General features: G+C 46.6%; 1 protein-coding gene across 1 annotated transcript in view; it reads left to right on the forward strand.

Moving 5' to 3' along the window:
• The first annotated feature begins 680 nt into the window (after nucleotides 1–680).
• The window catches only part of LOC142255826 (endogenous retrovirus group PABLB member 1 Env polyprotein-like), a 38,193-nt gene continuing 13,027 nt past the window's right edge, over nucleotides 681–25,846 (forward strand). The window contains exons 1-3 of the mRNA XM_075327272.1: nucleotides 681–1,013; nucleotides 7,042–7,207; nucleotides 7,771–8,975. Of these exons, the coding sequence (XP_075183387.1) occupies nucleotides 681–1,013; nucleotides 7,042–7,207; nucleotides 7,771–8,975 (1,704 nt within the window). The remainder of the gene's footprint in view (nucleotides 1,014–7,041; nucleotides 7,208–7,770; nucleotides 8,976–25,846) is intronic.

The following is a 25,846-nucleotide window of genomic DNA, read 5'->3' on the forward strand; positions in this document are numbered from 1 at the left end:
GGGGCCACGTGCAAAACAGTATACAGAATCGCTCCCTGGTAAGAAAGGTGCTGAGTGGTAAAAACCAAGCATACATATGGAGCAAAATAGCAGAAAGATACTTTAGTAAATAAGCTGAACAACGTCAGAGATCTGCATGCTAAAAATCCAGTGAGCTAAAAGTATCACAGCAGCACAGAGTACCAATACAGGGGAGCTTACCAAGGTGAAGTAAATCGCATGTGGACACACATAGGGATAAGTCCCAACACGTGTTTCGTTCGACTTCCTCAGGGGACCGTGGACAACAAGGGGAACAAGGTGAGTATATATACTTGCCGTAACGTCATGGAATTTGCAGCACCTGTCACAGTTCAGCGGTGTAGAGATGCAGAGCGCTGGTGTGGGCGGCTACTCCGGCGTCACCTGGGTTGGGCAAAAAACCCCTTTGTGACGTCAGTTTACCCAAGCCACCCAGTTAGTGACATATCGCTGGAATCAGGGTTTCTGCCCCTACGTTCTGCTGCTCTCAGGTGTCAAAAATCTGGTGACAGATTCCCTTTAACTCATATGGTTACAGAGCTCAAATTTAAACAGAAAGTGATCTGTTGTCTGAACAGCTTTCACCAATTGTTTCATAACTAAACTTTAGCAGAAATAGACTTTATATAATTCCAGAAGAAGTCCTGTGCACTATTCAGATGATCGAAGATCGACTAGAAATTGATGCGACACAGGAAGCAAACACGGACCTAGTACTTCTCCAAGTTCCTGCGAAACTCTGGTCCACATCAAAAACTGACCACGGCACACTACCCGTTCCCCCCGTAAAAGTATCAGTCAAACCTGGAATTACACCACCACAGTTAAGACAATATCCTCTTAACGCTCAACAGGAAGCCGCCCTGGATCACCAAATAAAAGAACTAGTGAAGTCGGGAGCTCTCAGAACTACTAAGTCTCCATACAATACTCCACTATTTCTTGTCAAGAAGAAACAGGTGAAGAAAGGTGACCCAGTTGCGTACCAAATGGTACACGATTTAAGGGCAGTAAACTCAATACTGGAGCCCCTCACTCCAGTTGTTCCCAACCCACATACTCTACTCACACAGGTACCGGCTAATTCTACCCATTACATGGTCATAGATCTTGGCAACGCTTTTTCTCGGTACCATTGGATACAGCATGTCAAGACCTCTTTGCATTCACGCATAAACAAAACCAATACACGTGGACAAGGCTGCCACAAGGGATGTAGCATTCCCCTACTCTATATACTCAGGCAATGAGTAGTGTCCTTCAAGGCTGGCAGCCCCCTGACCACTGTGTCCTTCTCCAGTACGTGGAGGACCTACTACTTTGCTGTCCAAGCGAAGAAGAATGTAAAAAGGCTTCAATAAGTCTTCTAACCTTCCTAGCAGAATCAGGATGCAAAGCGAGTAAGGACAAGTTACAATTCTGCAAGACAAAGGTCACTTTTCTGGGTCATTGCCTCTCTGCAGGACAAAAACATCTCAGCCCCGACAGACAAGAAGTGATCAGGAAAGCAAGCATACCTGGGAACCTCAAACAACTCAGAGGATTTTTAGGACTGATATCATTCTGCAGACAATGGATTCCCAATGCGTCATTACTCATGCAACCATTATATGATTGCACCAAGAATGTTTCATTCTTCCTTACAGAAGAAGCTCGACAAAGCTTCCAAAAGCTCAAGGAACTAGTGATTGATGCTCCGTCTATGGCACTACCAAATTACGATCTCAACTTTTACCTGTTCGTAGCCAAGCTTCAAGGATTTGCCGTAGGAGTACTCACCCAGAAGACAGAAAAACATCATATAATCAGGTATTACTCCTCTCAACTCGACAACGTCACCAGAGCGGCACCAACCTGTGTCCGTGCAATCACAGCAGTTTCAAACATACTGCAGAAAGCATCTGAAATCTCACTCGATTTCCCGACCACCATCCTTACCAGCCATGATATCTATGCTGTTCTCAACCAAGTGCAGCTGAAACACCTCTCCATGGCAAGACAAGTCAGACTTCAATGTGCGCTATTGCTACCCCCAAACATCTCATTCGCTCGAGTTACAAGTCTAAACCTTGCTGATCTTCACAAGTTTAGAAGGGGGGACAGAGGAAGAGAGTGACAAACGTACCAGCGCACCATTTGACCATGATTGTCAAGAACTCATTCAACATGAGGCGAAGCCCTTGCACAATATTCAAACAACACCACTGGCAAATCCAGACTTCGAACTTTTTGTGGATGGTAGTAGATATGCCGATGAAACAGGCAAATTTCACACCAGATTTGCGGTAGTAACCCTACATGAAGTCATAACCAAGCAACCACTACCTCCGTACATATCTGCCCAAGAAGCAGAACTTCTCGCCCTTATCTGGGCAATTGAGTTTCTGGAAGAACGGACAGCGAACATCTACACGGACTCAATACCTACAAAAAGACCTTCATATTCAGTAATATAAATATTCAAAGACCATAATGGTTCAAATGCAATATATATTTTATTTATTATTTATACAAAAATTGGGTCTAGGATTTCAAAAAGGACAGAAAAAGACACATATTGTGCATATAAAAACTGTAAAAATCGCAGGGGGGTGTGTGTACAAGAGGTATGGTCTGGGCATCACATGATTATACAGAAACACACATGAGCAATCTAATCGCATATAAAAAATTGCATGATTACACTGAGATAATTATTGTTCACATGATTAAACCATTACAGTTGTTATAGAAAAAAATTCAATTCATGAGGAATGGTTTTGCTCATAAACCGTGACCCCAAATATCTATAGTGCCTGAATATAAGGCTGGAACACAATTAAATCAATACATGTGAGTCAAAAAATGCCTAAATAGATATACAGAAGTGATTGCTTGCATCAGTGTGGCATTAAACAGTGAATACCAGCAACAATTCAGTCACCACAAGTAAATCTTGTGTGATAATGGATCAGTACAGCATTAACCAGTGAATACCGGCAACAATTTAATCATCACAAGTAAGTTTTATGTGATAATGGATCACAGTTACATTTGATCAGACTCAATAGTCTGATTATAGCAAAGTAGATGACAAGTTGCAAACACAGCAATGAAATTAATGCCCATGTATGATGCCCAGGACAAATAGAGGTACAATGACCTACCCAGGAACCGCTGCAGGCCCAATGCACACACACCACCCTACACCTCGACGCGTTTCGCTACCGCTTTGTCCAGAGGTGCAGGTATGGTGCTCAGAGCTGCTTTTTATCCCTGGGGTATGTGACTTACCGTCCCATAATGGCGCGCCACGATCCACCGGTGTCCATCCTCCAGCGCGCCCGGCGTCCCGGAACCGAGACTGCGCATGCGCACAGGCTCAGCACTCCATAGGTCGCCGGGCGAGGAGGAGGAGAGAAGACCAGGGGGCCGCGCGCGCACAGGGCGGAAGTCAGAACCGCCATTGAAAGGGAGGGCTGAAGTGAGGGCAAAAATTGCAGTATCAGTGAATAATATAAGAAATATAAACATTATTGGCATATTATGTTGTCCCGATGTCCTCCAGTTTTATAAGTTCAGCTCCCATCCGTTTATAAGAGATGTTCATCTTTATATATATTTTCATATGTCCAGGGAAAAGGCAGTCTGGAAGTTAAAATCCAAAATTAAAACATATAATAAAATGGCAGGTGGGCAAACAGAGATCCAACATTAACCCCCAAGTTGCAGGACCGCGAACCACAATCAAGCCAAAAAGGGTTTATAACTAATAACATCATTCAATCCCCTTGGTCTGACAGTATCCAAAATCGTTATCCAACGAGCTTCCCTCAGGTGCAAAATCTTTTTTAAAACGCCACCTCTGGCTGCAAGATGGACCTTTTCAATCCCCCTGAATTTTAACAGCCGCCAATTACACTCATGCTTTTCCTTGAAATGTTTGGGAATGTTTTTTAAGAGCTCTATTTCTTCAGGTTTATGTAATTTTGCCGCATTTTTAATGTCCCGAACATGTTCAAGGACTCTGACCCGGAATTCACGAGTCGTCAATCCAACATAGATAAGCCCACATGGGCAATTAGCCCAGTAGACAATCTTTGCTGAACGACAATTAATAAAATGTACTATTTTGTACATGTTTGTTCGGGTGGAGTCCCAAAACTCAGTTGTGCGGTCCATCTGATGGCAAGCACCACAGTCCCCACATGAACGGGAACCCCACCTAGGGCCTCTGTTGGTGCTAAAAAAGTTTTTCCCAATCGCAGGAGTGTAATGGCTCCTTACAATTTGATCCCTCAGAGTCTTAGCTCTTTTTGGAGTAATTGCAGGGCTAGGAGTTAGAACCCTGGTGAGGTCACTATCTGTAAGGAGCACCGACCAATATTTTCTAACAATCCCAGACATCTCTCTCCACTGGGCGTGATAGGGTGTGATAAACCGAATCACATCCCCATCATCCTTTTTCCCAGTATGCCTCAAAAGGGTCTCACGTGAAGTATTCCTTGCTCTATCATAAGCGGTCTGTATCGACCGCTCATGATAGTGCCGAGCCCTAAAACGTCTCTTAAGATCTGTAGACTGTTTTTCAAAAAGCCCATCGTTAGAACATATACGGCGAGCTCGCAAAAATTGTCCTGTAGGGACCGATTTAATCACCTGTTGAGGGTGCGATGATCTTGCACTCAGAATTGCGTTAACTGCCGTTTCCTTACGAAAGATGTCTGTACAAAGTTGTCCATCTGTCCCCTTGAAAACCCGTATATCCAAGAAATCGGTGGTGTGTGTGCATTGGGCCCGCAGCGGTTCCTGGGTAGGTCATTGTACCTCTATTTGTCCTGGGCATCATACATGGGCATTAATTTCATTGCTGTGTTTGCAACTTGTCATCTACTTTGCTATAATCAGACTATTGAGTCTGATCAAATGTAACTGTGATCCATTATCACATAAAACTTACTTGTGATGATTAAATTGTTGCCGGTATTCACTGGTTAATGCCGTACTGATCCATTATCACACAAGATTTACTTGTGGTGACTGAATTGTTGCTGGTATTCACTGTTTAATGCCACACTGATGCAAGCAATCACTTCTGTATATCTATTTAGGCATTTTTTGACTCACATGTATTGATTTAATTGTGTTCCAGCCTTATATTCAGGCACTATAGATATTTGGGGTCACGGTTTATGAGCAAAACCATTCCTCATGAATTGAATTTTTTTCTATAACAACTGTAATGGTTTAATCATGTGAACAATAATTATCTCAGTGTAATCATGCAATTTTTTATATGCGATCAGATTGCTCATGTGTGTTTCTGTATAATCATGTGATGCCCAGACCATACATCTTGTACACACCCCCCCCTGCGGTTTTTATATGCACAATCTGTGTCTTTTTCTGTCCTTTTTGAAATCCTAGACCCAATTTTTGTATAAATAATAAATAAAATATATATTGCATTTGAACCATTATGGTCTTTGAATATTTATATTACTGAATATGAAGGTCTTTTTGTAGGTATAGTATCTGGCTTTGGTGACTCTTCATGAGATTAGCATGTTGACATGGACCTAGTTATTCACATATTTTTGATCTACACGGACTCAGCCTATGCACACGGCATTTTGGCACTATCTGGCAAACTAGAGGATTCCTCACAGCGGCAGAAAATCCCATCAGGCATGGAGCCTCAGTGAAAAGACTAATGGAAGTAGCCTTGAAACCAAAGCAGTTGGCAATCATAAAGGTTGCTGCCCACACCAAGGCCCAAACACCCGAGGCTAGGGGAAATCACTTGGCCGACCAAACAGTAAAACAAGCAGCCTTACTCCCTTTGAAGGAGACGGAAACAGTGTCAACGAAGGAGGAAGACACGCAGAACCTCTCTGAGACACAGGAAAACGCCTCTGAGGAAGAAAAGGCCAGATGGCGGGCCAAGGGGGCACAAAAAGTGGAGGGGATTTGACGCCTAAACAAACTCTCTGTCCTGCCACACAGTTGGTTCCCTGCCATTTTCCAAATACTCCACTACCCTACGCACGGTAACACAAATTCAATCATGAACCAGATGCAACCTCATTGGGTAGCCCCCGGGTTCAGACAATACGCCTCCCAGAGAATAAAAGCTTGTCACATCTGTCAACAGCATAATCCAGGCCAGCCAACAAAAACCCCACAAAGACACATGCCAAAGATGTTTGACCCATTCCGAAGAGTACAAATAGACTATATCCAACTGCCAAGACATGGCATCTACGAATTTGTACTTGTCTGTGTAGACCTCTTCTCAGGATGGCCAGAGGCCTACCCTGTCAGCTCAGCCACGGCCAAAATCGCAGCAAAAAAATTGGCCTGTGAGCTGGTACCCCGGTTTGGACTCCCCGAAGTCATAGAGTCAGACCGAGGTACCCATTTTACTGGACAAATTTTCCAGAATACCTGTTCCCTGTTAGGCATTCGGTCAGCCTTACACACACCTTACCACCCACAGTCATCAGGGAAAGTGGAAAGGTAAAATGGAACTCTAAAGCTCAAACTAGCCAAGGCAGTGGAGACTGGTAGACCTTGGACAGAATGTCTCCCCATAGCTCTTTACTCTATAAGGACCACCCCGCAGGGAAAGCACAGGCTCTCACCATTTGAAATACTTTTTGGAAGTGCACCGAGATTAGGATGCTATTTCCCGCAGGAATTAGAACTGCAATGTGATAGCCTAACATCTTATGTTGTCTCCCTGCAGCAGAGACTAACTGAAACCCACCAAAGGGTCTATTCTTCTCTACTCGATCCTGAGGCCGTTCCAGGAACCCATTCCCTAAAGCCTGGTGACCGGGTCTACCTGAAGAAGCACGTGAGAAAGACCCTCGAGCCCCGATTCGAAGGACCTTTGATTGTCCAGCTGACCACACCAACCTCCGTCAAACTAGAGGGAAGATCGACATGGGTCCATGCCAGTCACTGGAAGAAGGCCTAATACTGCTGATAAGTATTTCTATGTGTACTTCCTTTCTGGGGCCTTCTACACCGTGGCAGATTTCATTTGAGACCCACCATGAAGTATTAGCAGAAAAACTTGAGGTCACAGACTGCTGGATATGTAAACACGCGCCTGTGACATCCTCCTCCATGCCTTACTTAGCTATACCAGTCCCAATAAATGAGGTGTTCCAATGGGGAGGCTGTAAAGCTGGCTTTACATGCTGCAATGTATCTTACAATGTGTCGGCGGGGTCACGTCGTAAGTGACGCACATCCGGCATCGTAAGGTACATTGCAGTGTGTGACAGGTACGTGCGATTGCGATGGAACGGTAAAACGTTCATCGCACGCACGTCGTTCATTCCTCATGGATTGAACGTCAGATTGTTCATCATACCCGGGGTAGCACACTTCGCAGTGTGTGACACCCCGGGAACGATGAACAGATCTTACCTGCGTCCTGCGGCTCCCGGCCGGTAATGCGGAAGTAAGGAGGTGGGCGGAATGTTTACGTCCCGCTCAGCTCCGCCCCTCCGCATCTCTTGGCTGCCTGCCGCGTGATGTCGATGTGACGCCGAACGTCCCTCCCACTCCAGGAAGTGGACGTTTGCTGCCCACATCGAGGTCGTATGGAAGGTAAGTATGTGTGACGGGGGTTAATCGTTTGTGCGGCACGTTCAACAAATTGAACGTGCCGCACATACGATGGGGGCGTTGCAAATCGCATACGATATCGTATGCGAAATTGCAACGTGTAAAGCTGGCTTTACAATAGACTATCAGTCAATGACACAAAGTACCAAAAATTGTGGAACACTAGTGTACCTATACCAATAGTAGGATGGGTAGATTTTCCCTGGTGGCAAGGCAACGTTACTATCGGCCTTCCCGGAACCCAGCAATACTTAGCCTTTAAGGGAAACAGCTGGGTACCCCGTAATTTCACAAAAACACCTATTATGGGCAATATTCCAATGGAAGGAATTAAAGTAAGTTTTGGGCGAACCTCTGACAGTACAGATGCATTTAAACCCTTGTTGTTAGACAGACATCTGCATGACCACAGGTGGACATACAATTCATTGTTTCCAGAAGGCACAAATGATACTTGTTATTCCAAACCCAGAAATTTATGGTGCAATGATTCAAACCCGTATGTGCCTGGCCGAGAAACCTGTGGTGAACAGTCCGCAGGGTATTGTAGTCCCCTAGGCCAACTTCCCGGATGGTGTACGCTGAGAAACATATCGGCCTTTATAGATATAGTACATAGACTTGTACTACAACATTCTGCCATCTGGGATCTCCCGCCACAAACCTACTGGATTTGTAGCTACAACGCCTATAAATGGCTACCAGTGGGAGTAAATGGCACTTGCACCCTAGCCCGTTTGACGCCTGCCACCTTCATTATCAATACTACTGATATACCGGCAGGAAAAATGCCTCTCCACCTACTGGTAAAAAGAGTGTCAGATAACAAAGAAAGGCCTAGTGGCCGACCCCATGTGGTTCAAATGAGCCACGTCAATAAATTTTTCAATACCCTTTTTCTCTACCCTATGGTGATGCAGATGTATGATAAGTTGGTAGAAAGTACCGACTATATTGATGATCAAATTTGTGAGGTTCTCCAAGCAGTAAATAGTACCATTGCCATACAGAGACAATTAATCATTGTAACCAACCAACATACTTTGGTACTGGATTACCTCACAGCGGCCCAAGGGGAGATGTGCCAGATAATAGGCCCCAGCTGTTGTCACTACATAGATCCAAAAGGAACCCTAAAAGCGCAAGCCAGTCTAACTGAGATACAAAAGCTGAGGAAAAGACATGATGAGGAGGTACTCAGGAGCTCAGATGCTTGGTGGAGCAATACCTTCTCAATGTTCAACCCCGCAAACTGGTTTAAGGGAATAGGAGGATGGTTAATGGGGATACTGCAATCAGTATTCCAAGTGCTACTCTGTCTATTAGTAGCTTATGTAGTGTTTAACCCCTTAGTGACGGAGCTAATTTTCACCTTAATGACCAGACCAAATTTTGCAATTCTGACCAGTGTCACTTTATGAGGTTATAACTCTAGAACGCTTCAACGGATCCCGGTGATTCTGAGACTGTTTTTTCGTCACATATTGGACTTCGTGTTAGTACCAAATTTAGGACAATATTTTTTGCGTTTATTTATGAAAAAAATTGAATATTGGCAAAAATTTTGAAAATTTTGCAATTTTCAACTTTTGAATTTTTATACCGTTAAACCAGAGATTTCTGTGACACAAAATAGTTAATAAATAACATTTCCCACTTATCTACTTTACATCAGACCAATTTTGGAAACAAAATTTTTTTTTGTTAGGAAGTTAGAGGGGTTCAAAGTTTATCAGCGATTTCTCATTTTTACATCAAAATTTACAAAACCATTTTTTTAGGGACCACATCACATTTGAAGTGACTTTGAGAGGCCTAGATGATAGAAAATACCCAAAAGTGACACCATTCTAAAAACTGCACCCCCCAAAGTACTCAAAACCACGTTCAAGAAGTTTATTAACCCTTCAGGTGCTTCACATGAACAAAAGCAATGTGGAATGAAAAAAAAGCAAAAATTAAATTTTACCTAAAAATGTTGCTCTAACCCAAATTTATTCACTTTTAGAAGAAATAACACAACAAAATGGACCCCAAAACTTGTTCCCCACTTTCTTATGAACGCGCCAATACCCCACATGTGATCAGAAACCTCTGTTTGGACAAATGGGAGGGCTCGGAACAGAAGGAGCAATATTTGAATTTTGGAAAGCAAATTTGGCTGAAATAGATTGCGGGCACCATGTTGCATTTACAGGTCCGCTAAGGTACCTAAACAGAAGAAATCCCTCACAAGTGACACCATTTTGGAAACTAGACCCCTCAAGGATTCTATCTAGGGGTATAGTGAGCATTTTAGATCCACAGGTACTTCACAGATTTTGTTAACGTTACGTTGTCATATTGAAAATTTTAATAATTTTCTCAAAAATGTTGCTTTAGCATCAATTTTCTCACTTTTTCAAGAGGTAATTCCAAAAATTTGACCTCAAGGTTTGTTAACCACTTTTTTATGAGCGCGGTGATACCTCACATGTGGTCTGAAACCTTTGTTTGGACAAATGGGAGGGCTTGGAACGAAAGGGGCAATATTTGAATTTTGGAAAGGAAATTTGGCTGAAAAAGATTGCGGGCACCATGTCACATTTGGAGGACCCCTAAGGTACCTAAACAGCAGAAACCCCGCACAAGTGACCCCATTTTGGAAACTAGGCCCCTCAAGGAATTTATCTAGATGTTTGGTGAGTACCCTGAACCCCCAGGTGCTTCACAGAATTTTATAACGTTGAGCCATGAAAAAAAAAAAATAAAATTTTACCACAAAATTGTTATTTCAACCAGGTAGCTTTTTTTTTTTACAAGAGTAAAAGGAAAATATTCAGCATAACATTTATTGTGCAATTTCTCCTGAGTTTGGCGATACCTTATATGTGGTGGAAATCAACTGTTTGGGTGCACAGCAGGGCTCGGAAGGGAAGGAGTGCCATTTGACTGCAAAATTGGCTGGAATCAATAGCGGACGCCAGGTTGCATTTGGAGAGCCCCTGAGGTGCCTAAACAGTGGCTGTCCCCCACAAGTGACTCCATTCTGGAAACAAGACACCTCAAGGCTTTTATCTAGGTGTATAGTGAGCAGTTTGAATCCACGAATACTTCACAGATTTTGATAAGCTTAGGTTGCCATATTGAAAATTTTCATTTTTTTCACAAAAATGTTGCTTCAGCATCAAATTTCTCACTTTTTCAAGAGACAACAACAAACCGTGGACCCAACAGGTTGTTATCCAATGTCTTATGAGCACAGGGATACCCCACATGTGGCCAAAAACCTCTGTTTGGATAAATGGGAGGGCTTGGAATGGAAGGAGCACCATTTGAATTCTGGAAAAGTTGAGATAAATTGCGGGCACCATGTCACATTTGCAGGGCCCCTTGGGTACCTATACATTCGAAACCCCCCACAAGTGACTCCATTTTGGAAACTGGATTTTATTCAGGAGTATAGTAGCATTTTGAATCCACAGGTACTTCACAAAAATGTTGCTGTAGCAACAAATGTCTCACTTTTAGGCTATGTGGCCATGATCCAGCGACACGGCGTCTAGTACACAGTGTCAGCCTCCTGCAGAGATGTGAGTGTTGTCCACGGGAGAACGCAGCTGCCCATGCCCACGATTTGGGTTCAGGCCGCTGTGGAGCTCTATGCTACCTGCAGAGAACACTCATCTCCGCAGCATAAATTGACATGCTGAGGCTCGGGAAGCTGCGCCACAGGTCGGTTTATGCTGCGGAGAAGAGAAGTACATTGGGCAAGCACATTGGGCATGGGATTTCTAAAAATCCTTCCACTGTGCTTCTACTGCACAATGCAGCGTTATGGACGCAGGGAAAACACTCTGCGCCCAAAACGCTGCAAATCCCGATTGTGGGCGCACAGCCTAAAATGCTACAATGGATGAATGGATAGATGTCAAACAAATATAACGTCCCACCCCCTGCATATTCTAAGCTGGCGCCCTTTAGTGCCTTTCATGTGGCACTAAAGGGTGCCTAGCCTTGTATTTAGCCCCCCAAAAAATTAATTAAAATAAACGACGTGGGGTCCCCCCTATTTTTGATAGCCAGCTAGGGTAAAGCAGACAGCTGTAGCCTGCAAACCACAGCTGACAGCTTCACCTTGGCTGGTGATCAATTTGGAGGGCTCCCCAGGCGTTTTTAAAAAAAAAAAAAAAAACGTGGGGTCCCCCCAAATTAGATCACCAGCCAAGGTGAAGCAGACAGCTGGGGTCTGGTATTCTCAGGGTGGGAAGAGCCATGGTTATTGGACTCTTCCCAGCCTAAAAATAGCAGGCCGCAGCCGCCCCAGAAGTGGCGCATCCATTAGATGCGCCAATCCTGGCGCTTCGCTCCAGCTCATCCCGCGCCCTGGTGCGGTGGCAGACGGGGTAATATATGGGGTTGATACCAGCTGTAATGTCACCTGGCATCAAGCCCTGGGGTTAGTGATGTCACGGCATCTGAACAGATACCCGACATCACTAACCCAGTCAAGAAATAGAAAAAAATAAAGACAAAAAAAAAATTTATTTGAAAAAAAACTCCCCGAAACATTCCTCTTTTACCAATTTATTGTAAATAAATAAATTTCGGTCGCTGTAATCCATTTTTGAGGTCCCACGCCGTCTCTGGATCTTCTAGAATATGGGGGGCACGTTCAGGGAACGTATCCCCCATTTTCTGGAAGAGCAAGCTCTCCATGAGCAGTGTGGGTGCAGTAATCTGAGAATACTGCACTCACACTGCCCCGGTCCAACATAGGGCAGAGTGACCTGCAGTAACCTCATTCCAGAATATGAGGGGCACGCTCACAGAACATACCCCCCATTTTCTGGAACAGCAGCCTCTCCATGTGAGGAGTGTGGCTGCAGATCACTGCACTCACCCTCCCCCGGTCCACAGTGGAGCCTGTGCATCAGCGACGTCAGCAGGATCCCTGCTTGCAGGGATCCAGCTGACAGCCGCTGTCTGCGCATGCGCCGCCAGCATTCAAGAGAAGGAGGCGGCGTGATCGCGGGGCCGGAGCACCAGCAGACAGGTAACGTATGACCGGGGGCTGGGGGGGGGGGTGACGGAGGGTGACGGGGGGACCTGGGGACAACTTTCTGCCGCATGTGACGTGTCACATGCGGCAGAAAGAGTAGGATGAATGCGGCCGCCATTTTCCACGCTCCGGAGGGGGGAGGGGGGAGGGGGGAGGCGGCTCTGGAGAACCGGAGGGGGCTCCGGGGACCAGAGATCTCCGGTGTACCGGAGGAGGGGTCAGGGGGAGGACATTTCCCTCCGATCTGAAATGTTTGATCATTTCAGATCGGAGGGAAATGAATACAGAGGCGGCGGCGGCGGCGGCAGTTTTCAGCGCGCGTCGGCGCCATCTTGGATTTTCCGGAGGGGGGGGTAGGGGTGGTGGGGGGACTCTCCGGTACCGGGGGCTTTGGGGGCACTAGAGGATTATATTTATTTCTCATCTGACATGTTTGATCACGTCAGATGAGAAATAAATCAATTTTACCGGCCATTTATTTTTTTTTAATGTTGTCGCCGGTATACGGTGTATACCGGCGATCGCATTAACGGGGTCCAAAAAAAACACCCCGATTCATAATCTTGGGGGTCTCAGCTACCTCCGGTAGCTGAAACCCCCGAGATTTTTCGTCACTGGGGGGCGCTACAAGCTTTTTCCGGCCTGACGTCTCAAGACGTCGGAACAGAATAAGTACCCTGTTTTTCCGACGTCTTGAGACGTTAGGCCGTCGCTATGGGGTTAAATTGTTAATGGCTATATTTTCCTGCTGCTTGAAGAAATGCAAATACAGTGATTATTCAGCACCAATATGAAATTTCTAACATATACTTTTCTTCTGCTCTTTCCCATAGAATCACCTTGGCGTATTATGATGTGACTCTTGTCGGGAGGTATGCAGGCTCAGTACCCGGAGGATGGCTGTGGATTTGAAGATTTCACACCCCCAGGCAACCCGCGGCTTGGACAGCATCTGGTGACCAGCCTGCTATTCCAGCTTCTCGATAGGACCCAGTCCCATCACGCACGCCAAAGGGGGGATTGTGAGGAAAGAGTTAACTCTAATTGGATAGAAATTCACAGAAATTCACACTGCTTGCAAAAGAGCACAAACAGACTGAGAAAGTTATGTCTTCCCAAGGACAGAGATAAGACTTGCGCCTAGCCAAGGACAATGAGAGTTATGTTTTTTGCTGAGAAGTAAAATCCACGCTTATGATGAGAATCGAAACTAATGATTATGCATACAACATAGCTATGCCCAAATTAGCTTGATAAACCCTGTATGGGTGAAAAATAAACTAGTTGTTCAGAGCGCATACTCTCTTGCCTTATGTGCAGACACCATTCTCTGTCTGTATCTCATTAAGGTTAAGGGAAGCCGAGGGGGTGACCGGGACCCTCTCCGCATTCGGTCATCGCTGGCAACAGTTGTAATTCATCCAGGGGTCACCTTATCACGATGTAACACGCCAGATCGTAGATAAGATTTGCCGAGATCGCACATAGGTCATTTTATATAGCGCCGGTCACATGTGCGATCTTGGCAAATCGTATGTGCGATCTAGCGTGTTACATCGCTAACGAGATCGCTAGCAATGTCGCAGCGTGTAAAGCACCCTTTAGAGTCCATGTAGAATTTGGTGTAGCAGAATTCTTGAACACCTCCGTTTGGTATTTTCAACACAGCAGAAAGGCAAATGATGAGTCCAATAAAATGGATAGAATACATTACTATATACGGACTAGGCTTCCAAGAATTAAGTTATCAGTAGAGATGGGTGAACCCGCAGATGTTCGTTCGGGTTTGGCGTGTCTGGCTGGAAAAAAAAAAGTCTGGTTCTGGACCGGACTTGAACCTGAACATCTGCCTGGATGCCAAACCCTATATAAGTCTAAGGGGGCCCAAACATTGTACTGTAAAATGGTGGTAGAGAGGGCTAGGGGGATTAGAACAGGACTGTTATACTTACCGTGTCTCCTGTGCAGCTGTCACACTGCTTATGGGTGTGTTCATTAACCCTATATATTCACTGCTTCCCCCGCCCACCATCAGTCTGTGATTGGTTGCAGCCAGACCACGACCCCACCCTGTGTGACAGTGTCTGTCATTGGTTGGAACCACACACGCTGTCTGTGTACCTATAGTGGTGTAAAACTAAATTTAAAAAATCGGCGTAGGGTCCCCCATATTGTGATAACCAGTGCAGAAAACGTGTTTTTTTGCCAAGAGATGCAGATTTGGTACTGGAATTTGAACACCAAATTCCTGCACCATATCTGCGTCTTCTGGCAAAAACCACATCTAAACGCAATGTGGTTTTGATGCCATATTGATGCTTTTTTTGCCAGGAGATGCAGATATGGTGCAGACATTTGGTGTATAAATTCCAGCCCAAATCTGCATCTCCTGGCAGAAAATTGCACAAAAACTATGACGTTTGCCCCGTTTTGTGTGCGTTTTTTTGCTAGGCGATGCAAATTTGGTGCAGAAATCTGGAGCAGACATTTCTGCACCAAATCTGCATCTCCTGGCAGAAAAACACACCTAAACTGTTTTTTTTTGCCAGGAGATGTAGATTTGGTGCTGAAATTTATACACAGAATTCTTGCACCAAATCTGCATCTTGTGGCAAAAAAAAAAACCGCATGTGTTACAGGCTTCAACCACTTCTTCAGACACATAGAGAGGATGACCATTTTTTGGCCTGTTGCGTTAGAGACTTTTTGGTGGATCCAGTAAATTATAAAGAACTTGCTTGAATTATCCTTAGTCGATTAAAGCCAGTACATGGAAGGTTCTGGTATTTACTATACATGGAGGAACCTATTATTTGGGGCTACAGTCTTATGGCGCTTGGCCAATAACTGAAGAATACTGCATATCATGTCTTAAGAAAACACCAGGGTCCTTCAGTCACTTTGTCAGTTTCCTATTATTGTCTACTGCCCAGTTTTGACCTCAGCTCATGAAAGGCTGACAGGCAACACACTGCAACCGGAATTGCTGTGACAAAGACCTGGAAATTGCTAATGAAACCTGTATATACAAAAGTGCAAGAACTTATTGTGATATTCAGTGTATATTGTCATCTTCATTTCCTGTGTTTGATGTGAAACTGTGAATTATGACAATTTGGATGTACAGTCAGCACAGTTTATCTTGTGTTAATAACACGTATGCTAACCAGCCAGGAATGGTATAAATGCTTGTCTGCTGCCACTATCAGGATAAAACGGGGCGCAGGAATGATACTTGTAAAGAGAAAAACTAATGAGATTAATTTGTGATATTATACAGTATAATATATATATATATATATATAGGGTGGGCCATTTATATGGATATACCTAAATAAAATAGGAATGGTTGGTGATATCAATTTCCTGTTTGTGGCTCATTAGTATATGGGATGGGGGAAACTTTTCAAGATGGGTGGTGACCATGGCGGCCATTTTGAAGTTAGCCATTTTGTATCCAACTTTATTTTTTCCATTGAGAAGAGGGTCATGTAACACATAAAACGTATTGAGAATTTCACTAGAAAAACAATGGTGTACTTGGTTGTAACGTAACGTTATTCATTCATTAGTAATTTACAATTTTATGACCACCTATAAAATGTGTTCAAAGTGCTGCCCATTGTGCATTGTGTTGGATTGTCAATGCAACCCTCTTCTCCCACTCTTGACACACTGATAGCAACACCATAGAAGAAATGCTAGCACAGCCTTCCAGTATCCTTTGTTTCAGATGTTGCACATCTTGTATCTTCACAGCATAGACAATTGCCTTCAGACGTCCCCAAAGATAAAAGGCTAAGGGAGTCAGATCGGGAGACCTTGGTGGCCATTCAACTGGCCCATGATGACCAATCCATTTTCCAGGACACTGTTCATGTAGAAATGCTCGGTGCACCATCACATTATGGGTGTCAGGTCCGAGCATTCCTACATGAACATTGTCCTGAAAAGTGGATTGGTCATCGTGGGAAAGTTCTTGTCATGTTACTACATTATTATTTTGCTCCTGGTGGAGGAAAAATCTATTTCTTCCTGTATACTACAAATTACAACCTGTTCTCAACATCCCCTAATAGCTCAGTGAGTTAGGTTGACTCTCAAGATAAAGGTCACTGGTTCGAATCAAGGAGCAGCGATGAAAAAGATTTTCCAAGAGAAACAGCATCATCCAGCTCATCGATAGCCATCTCTGAGCCAAGAAAATACCAAACTTCATCATGTGAGGCCATGACAGTTGGAGAAATGTGAAATAAAGTCCATCCATCTATTCAGAAGCCAAGAGCTGGACGTTGAGACAAAATATCAAAGTCAACAATTCGGTTCATCACAAGGTCTATCAGATCTTTCTCGATACTGTAAACATGCTTCATAAAAGGGAGATCACAGACATCCATGCAAGCACCATGCAACACATGTTACACAAGTCTGGAATGGTGGCTCGATAAAAGGTGAAGAAGCCTATACCATATCATAACAACACCATATCATTAGGCTTCCACCACCGAACTTGATAGTTCCTTCAATTTCTTCAGCTGTTAACCACTTTTTCCCTCGTTTCTTCCAGACCCATTTGCACCCATCAGAGCCTAGTCTATTGACTTTTGTCTCATCGCTCCAAATCACCCGTTTTCAATCTTCTACTGTTTACATTTCGTTCTTTTTTTAAAACTCGAGCCAATGCTTCATCTGATAATATACTGTATATCTTTTTTTCAACCTTGAGCCAACGCTTCTTATGATAATATATGTAGATTATATACTATATTACATTATATTATAGTATATACCATATACTATATTATCATAAGAAGCGTTGGCTCGAGTTTGAAAAAAAGAACGAAATGTAAACTGTAGAAGATTGAAAACAAAAGTCAATAGACTAGGCTCTGATGGGTGCAAATGTGTCTGGAAGAAATGAGGGAAAAACTGGTTAACAGCTCAAGAAATTGAAGGAACTGTCAAGTTCGGTGGAGGAAGCCTAATGATTTGGTGTTGTTTCACAGCTAAAGGAAATAGATACTTGACCAGGATGGATGGTGCTGAGCTGTATGTGAGTATCCTCCAAGACGTGTTATAAAAAAAGTGTATAGGATAGGCACCATGATAAAAGAATTAAGTTTATAGCACAACAATATCAAAACATTTTTAAAAAAGCATGCTGGCTCTCTTATGCATTTCAAGCACAAAGTGCTCTCTAAGTCATAGATCAAAGACATAAGACAAGACGTGTTACTTCGTACACTTCAGTACTATGGGTATGAAAAAGACAACACAATGTTCCAGCAGGAAAACGGCCCAAAGTATACAGCAAGATTGGCAAAGAAATTGTTAAATGACAAAGAAGAAGAGGTGCTGGATTGGCTCCCACAGTCGCCAGACCTCAACCCAATCGGATACTTGTAGGTAGAGTTGAAGAAAAACCTGTTTACATACACAAATGAGTCAACCAGTGTGCACCTGTGCTGTCCCTGCAGCAGTCGAACTGCTCGGATCCTGGGTTGCTGTGGCTCGTGGGTCTCCGGACCCGGGGGCTTGCGGCCACTTCAAATGTAAAGGGGGGGTTATTTACAAGGGAGAGTTTGTGGCGCCACCCGTGGTTTGTGGTAAGGGGAGTACCGCCGCTACCGATGGGAGTACCCGGGGGAGATGGCGTGATCCCTCCACGGGTAGGGGAGACCCCGGGACTCTGGAAGATAGGTGGAGGATAGCGTTGTGTGGGCTATGAGGGCAGGCAGGACGCAGGGAGAGCAGTGTACTCACTCAGGTGGTGTAGACGTTGGTGCAACCATTAAGCAGACTCTGACACAGAAGTAAACCAAGTCTCTGGGTGCCGCTGCCACTTGGGGGAACTCGTCCGGATATCCGTTCCCACTGGTATTGCTTAGTGGTCTGGAGCCTGCCTCCATGCACAATTTTGTAGATTTTCCTAAGTGACCCTTTGGCCTGAAGCTATCAGGTCCTGCTCCCTATAATGGTATAGTGGAGCTGTACTCTCGATGGCTGACACTTGGGATTTCTGTAGGCCGCATAAGCTGGAAAGCCCTATCCCCCTCGTTGTGTTGGTGCCTTCGATCTCTGAGCTCTTGGGGAAAGTTCATAAAGAGACTATCCTCCACAGGTAAATTATCAGGTTGCATAAAGCTACTCCCTGATCTAGGGTCCTGTACCCCGCCATACTCAGTACCGGTCCAATTACTGGACTTTTCCGGTGCCGACCGTTCTCCAAAACTAAAGTCAGTACACCCTTCTCTAATACCCTGCGATCGGGTCTTTGACTCCTCTGCTCCCAGACCACCGTCTGCGATCCAACCAAGGTCACACAGGGAGCTCCAACTCCCTCAGCTCGCTCTCTGAGGGCTACTACTCGACTGACTTCCTCCCTCCCACCAGTCTGCCTGACACCTAGGTGGGTGGCCGTTTTTCAGCTAGACCACCCACTGGTGTGCCTGACAGGGTGTGGTGTGAGGTGTGGTTAGGATTTGAGTGCTGATGGAAGCAATACTAGTGTGTAGGAACCCAGAACCATGGAGGGTGAGTTCTGCACCATAAGAGAAAGAGGTGCAGTTCCCTGTGACACCCTGATAGAGTCAGGGGCGTCACACACCAACACTGGGAACGTGTAGAAGAGATTTTGGATCAGATTTCAGTCAATATATGCTTGAATCTGATCAAGCGCATGCCCAGAATGTTTCAGGCAGTGCTGAAAGATAAACATGGATTAACAAAATAACAAAAATGTAAATTTAGATTTTTAGGTGCAGAACCGTAACAATGCAGCGACATGACAAGAATCTGCATTACTAATTATATGCTAAATAGTTGGATATCAAATTTATGTATGAAACAGCCAAAATGGTTGTCTACAAAATGATGGTCATCTCATGTTCGAAGCTGTAGTGGATGGTGAAATATGGAGCCTGAAAGTCAAAATTTCATAACATTGTTACTAGTGATGAGCGAGTACTAAAAAGCTCGGGTGCTCGAAGCTCGGGCCGAGCCTCCCAAGATACTCGTGTACTCGGCCCGAGCAACGAGCCCAATGTTATCCTATGGGAGACCCGAGTATTTTTGTGAAATGACCACCGGCAGCATGTAGAAACCCTAAAAATGGCACAAAAGTCTCAGAAGAGTGCTCAAATGACATGGCAACAGCATGGGGAAGACCCCTTGAAGCATTTATCACTCAAAAGTCACAGCTGTGAACAATTTTGTCCGCGTTTTACGCCATTTTTACGGACTCACCAGAAAACCTTCCAAAATGACACCAAAATGAATTTTCATGGCGGAAATGTTAAGGGCACATACCCAATAGTGAGATAGAGCTAATGTATGTTACTTTTTGAGATCAATACATGAAAGATTTTACGTAAAACATTGTGTGGCACTCCGATGTCCCTGAGAAGAGACGTACATAAAGGCCTCTGAGTATAATATGCCCATTTTGAGGAAGTGAGTCTTTGTAGTATTTTCCTTTGCCAGGGCAGTCCAAAATTGTGAGGTTCACCAATGCCCCTGCATACAGACGTGCATGATGGCCTGTAAACCTGAAGTGCCCATTGTAAGGAAGTGGGTCTATTGTAGTATAGCCCTTAGGCAGGGCAGCCAAAAATTGGGAGGCTCCACGTTGTCCCTGGATAGAGACGTGCATGATGGCCTGTAAACCTGAAGTGCCCATTGTAAGGAAGTGGGTCTATTGTAGTATAGCCCTTAGGCAGGGCAGCCAAAAATTGGGAGGCTCCACGTTGTCCCTGGATAGAGATGTGCATGATGGCCTGTAAACCTGAAGTGCCCATTGTAAGGAAGTGGGTCTATTGTAGTATAGCCCTTAGGCAGGGCAGCCAAAAATTGGGAGGCTCCACGTTGTCCCTGGATAGAGACGTGCATGATGGCCTGTAAACCTGAAGTGCCCATTGTAAGGAAGTGGGTCTATTGTAGTATAGCCCTTAGGCAGGGCAGCCAAAAATTGGGAGGCTCCACGTTGTCCCTGGATAGAGACGTGCATGATGGCCTGTAAACCTGAAGTGCCCATTGTAAGGAAGTGGGTCTATTGTAGTATAGCCCTTAGGCAGGGCAGCCAAAAATTGGGAGGCTCCACGTTGTCCCTGGATAGAGACCTGTTAGGTTCTTAGTGCCTCCGTGCTTGCATTTAAAAACCGCACGTGTGTGCCTGTTGGTGGCAGCTTTCCGCTGCACTTGTGTGCGTTTTGCAAAAACTTGGATATAACGCACAAGTCTAGTGAATACACATCAGCACAGCATTGCAAAATGCGCAAGGGCGTTGTCAACGAACAAGGAAGTGGACGTGATGGTGGTGCAGGCAGAGACCGAGGTCGTGTGCAAGCTCTAATTTCGCCACAACAAAGGGCCAAATCTACTCGCTCGCACGTCCTGTCCCAAATTCTTGGGGACCGCAGCAGTACACCGCGGTTGAACCAAGACCAGTGTCAACAGGTCGTTAGTTGGATAGCGGATAATGCTTCCAGTCAGATTGGCACCACCACAAACACTCTGTCTTCCACACGGTCAAGTGTCAGTAGCCGTGATACTGCACCGCACATTTCAGAACCTGATCCTCCTTCCTACCACCAGGCCGAGTACACGTCCTCGGACATTACTGATCCCACACTTGGACACTCGGAAGAGCTGTTCACGTTTCAATTCGCACATTCTGGCCTCTCGCCAGCTCATGTTGAAGTGGGTCATGAGGAGATCGTATGTACAGATGCCCAAATATTTGAGCAGCCACGTTCTCACGAAGTTGGCAACGTGTCTCAACAAGGGGTGGACGATGATGAGACACAATTGTCAGGAAGTCAGGAGGAGGAGCAGGGTGCGGAAGAGGAAGACGACGTGGTGGATGATCCAGTAACTGACCCAACCTGGCAGGAGGATATGCAGAGCGAGGACAGCAGTGCACATGGGGAGGGAGGCGTAGCATCCCAACAGGCAGTAAGAAGCACAATTATATAACGCACAAGTCTAGTGAATACACGTCAGCACAGCATTGCAAAATGCGCAAGGGCGTTGGCAAGGAACAAGGAAGTGGACGTGATGGTGGTGCAGGCAGAGGCCGAGGTCGTGGGCAAGCTCTAATTTCGCCACAACAGAGGGCCACATCTAGTCGCTCGCACGTCCTGTCCCAAATTCTTGGGGACCGCAGCAGTACACCGCTCTTGAACCAAGACCAGTGTCAACAGGTTGTTAGTTGGATAGCGGATAATGCTTCCAGTCAGATTGGCACCACCACAAACACTCTGTCTTCCACACGGTCAAGTGTCAGTAGCCGTGATACTGCACCGCACATTTCAGAACCTGATCCTCCTTCCTACCACCAGGCCGAGTACACGTCCTCAGACATTACTGATCCCACACTTGGACACTCGGAAGAGCTGTTCACGTTTCAATTCGCACATTCTGGCCTCTCGCCAGCTCATGTTGAAGTGGGTCATGAGGAGATCGTATGTACAGATGCCCAAATATTTGAGCAGCCACGTTCTCACGAAGTTGGCAACGTGTCTCAACAACGGGTGGACGATGATGAGACACAATTGTCAGGAAGTCAGGAGGAGGAGCAGGGTGCGGAAGAGGAAGACGACGTGGTGGATGATCCAGTAACTGACCCAACCTGGCAGGAGGATATGCAGAGCGAGGACAGCAGTGCACAGGGGGAGGGAGGCGTAGCATCCCAACAGGCAGTAAGAAGCACAATTATATAACGCACAAGTCTAGTGAATACACGTCAGCACAGCATTGCAAAATGCGCAAGGGCGTTGGCAAGGAACAAGGAAGTGGACGTGATGGTGGTGCAGGCAGAGGCCGAGGTCGTGGGCAAGCTCTAATTTCGCCACAACAGAGGGCCACATCTAGTCGCTCGCACGTCCTGTCCCAAATTCTTGGGGACCGCAGCAGTACACCGCTCTTGAACCAAGACCAGTGTCAACAGGTTGTTAGTTGGATAGCGGATAATGCTTCCAGTCAGATTGGCACCACCACAAACACTCTGTCTTCCACACGGTCAAGTGTCAGTAGCCGTGATACTGCACCGCACATTTCAGAACCTGATCCTCCTTCCTACCACCAGGCCGAGTACACGTCCACGGACATTACTGATCCCACACTTGGACACTCGGAAGAGCTGTTCGTTCACGTTTCCATTCACACATTCTGGCCTCTCGCCAGCTCCTGTTGAAGTGGGCCATGACGAGATTGTATGTACAGATGCCCAAATATTTGAGCAGCCACGTTCTCACGAAGTTGGCAACGTGTCTCAACAAGGGGTGGACGATGATGAGACACAATTGTCAGGAAGTCAGGAGGAGGAGCAGGGTGCGGAAGAGGAAGACGACGTGGTGGATGATCCAGTAACTGACCCAACCTGGCAGGAGGATATGCAGAGCGAGGACAGCAGTGCACAGGGGGAGGGAGGCGTAGCATCCCAACAGGCAGTAAGAAGCAGGGTGGTGGCCCCAGGCAGACGTCAGGCAACTGTTCCCCGGAACAACACGACACAAGGTGCCTGTACAAATGTTAGGTCTTCCCGAGTCTGGCAGTTTTTTAAGTTGGCTCCAGATGATTCTAAAAAGGCCATTTGCAACACCTGCCGTGCCAGCATCAGCAGGGGTACCAAAACTAGCAGCCTGACCACCACCAGCATGATCAGGCACATGTCAGCCAAGCACCCGACTTTGTGGGATGTACAACAGAGTCGAGGAGCAGTGCTTGCTGATGTCACTGCTTCGTCTTCACTTGTTGTGCATGCGAGCCAATCCCCTGTCCATGCTGCCCGAGAACAAGCCTCCTCCGGCCCTGCACCTGCAGTTGCCCACGCCGAAATAACACCATCATCAAGCACGTCCTTGTCCCAGCGCAGCGTTCAGTTATCCATTCAGCAAACCTTTGAACGCAGGCGCAAATACACTGCCAACGACCCACATGCCACACTTCTAAATGCTAACATTTCGCGACTGCTTGCGCTGGAAATGTTGCCTTTTAGGCTGGTTGAGACAGAAGCATTCCGCGACCTGATGGTGGCAGCTGTCCCACATTACTCGGTCCCCAGCCGCCACTATTTCTCCCGGTGTGCCGTCCCCGCATTGCATAACCACGTGTCACAAAACATCACACGTGCCCTGAACAACGCTGTTTCAGCCAAAGTCCACCTAACCACATACACGTGGACAAGTGCATGTGGGCAAGGCCGCTACATCTCGTTGACGTCACACTGGGTTAATATTGTGGAAGCTGGGACCCAGTCTGAGCGAGGGACGGAACACGTCCTTCACACACCAAGTTTTGCAGGCCCTACCTCAGTCAGGGTTTCACCCACACTCTACAGCTCCGGAATGTCATGCTCCTCAGCCTCCTCCTCCTCCTGCGCATCCTCATCCACTTTACCCTACACACCAGTCCCAAGCTGGAAGTGTTGCGGGCGGAGGAGGGGACGCTGCGCTCTCCCACTGCTCGGGTCCGGCTGCCGCTGCTCTACGGCTGCTGCTGCTCGGTGGCTCGAGCGATGGCCGGATCCCGGGGACTCGAGCGGCGCTCATCGCCCGTGAGTGAAAAGGGGTCGTTTGGGTTTTGGGGATATTGTCCGTGACGCCATCCATGGTTGTGGTGATTGTGTGGACACCACCGCTGCTTTGGACGGGGATCCCGGGAGCCTGTGACAGGGAGCAGCTTTGTTGTTATTTCTCACGCCGTGGGTAGGGGGGTTGGTTGTCCCAGGGCCCGGTGATGGGGTAGAGATGGATGACAGGCGGGTTGCGGGGCCTGATGAGGTGCAAGGTCGCAGGGGCAGCGCTGTGCCGCACGGCACGGAGGTACTCACTCAGCCCAATGATGATGACACAGTTCACGGTAAAACAAGTGGCTGGATGGACGGGTCCCTCGGACGGCTGCGGTTGTCCCTCCCTGCAGGTTAGTGATGACTGTCTCTCCCTGCACCTAAGTTCAGTGTTGGTAGTGATGGTTTCCCACCGGTAACCCGCTCCCCGACCTGGATATGGGCCGGAGGAGCCCCTTTTGCCCACAGGCGCTGGCCCTGGGAGACGGTTGCCCTTGGCGGTGGCGGTGTCTCCCCTTCACGGTTGGACGGTTGCCTTCTATCGTGACTTGGCTGTTTGGAAACCCTGAGGTCCCCTTCACTAACGGATTTGGCAAATTCACGGCGACACCAAGCCTTGCCGGGATCCGAAAGGCCCCTGCCAATGGTGCTGGCTTCTCTTTGTATACCGGTCCGGTACGGCCGGGTCACCACCCGTCCACGGTCCTTACGGCAGACTCCAATCGGCCTCCACTTCAGACGGTCACCACATCCTGCCAACCTTGCTGTCCTGTCCGGGCCACACACCCGGACCAACTTCAGGCTCTTTGCTGTCACTTTTCTCCTCTCTACTACTTTCCTCCTTCAACTTCCTTAGCTTAACTCTCACTGCCTGTTTTTTCCCTCCTCCTTGGTGGGTGGAGACCAACCGTCTGGCTCCACCCCCTGGTGTGGACAACAGCCCCTGGGGAAGGCAACAAGGATTTTGTGTTTTGACTATGATATGCCTGCAGGGAGTGTGGGGTGTGTAAGTGTTGTGCTCTGTGGCCCCTGGCTTGTCCAGGGCGACACAGAAGCACTGCAGCACTGCCTCGGCGAAGCGGCAACAGGCTGTGCTGAAGCTAATCTGCATAGGTGACAAACCCCACAATGCAGAAGAGGTGTGGACAGCTCTGAAACAGCAGGCAGATCACTGGCTCACACCTCTGAACCTAAAGTCAGGAAAGGTCGTGTGTGACAATGGCCGGAACCTGGTGGCGGCTTTGAGGCGAGGCCAGCTGACACATGTTCCATGCGTGGCCCATGTGCTCAACCTCGTGGTTCAGCGGTTTCTAAAGTCATACCCAGAGCTGTCTGATCTGCTGGTAAAAGTTCGCCGCCTGTCTGCACATTTTCGAAAGTCACCTACTGCTTCAGCCGGCCTTGCTGGCTTTCAGCGCCATTTGCATCTTACGGCTCACAGACTGGTGTGTGATGTCCCCACGCGTTGGAATTCAACTCTGCACATGTTGGTCAGGATATGTGAGCAGAAGAGGGCAGTTGTTGAGTACCTGCATCACCTAAGCCGTAGGGAAATGGGTCAAACTCCACACATAACACCTGAGGAGTGGAGATGGATG

Source organism: Anomaloglossus baeobatrachus, chromosome 11 (genome assembly GCF_048569485.1).
Source record: "Anomaloglossus baeobatrachus isolate aAnoBae1 chromosome 11, aAnoBae1.hap1, whole genome shotgun sequence".
Lineage (NCBI taxonomy): Eukaryota > Metazoa > Chordata > Amphibia > Anura > Aromobatidae > Anomaloglossus > Anomaloglossus baeobatrachus.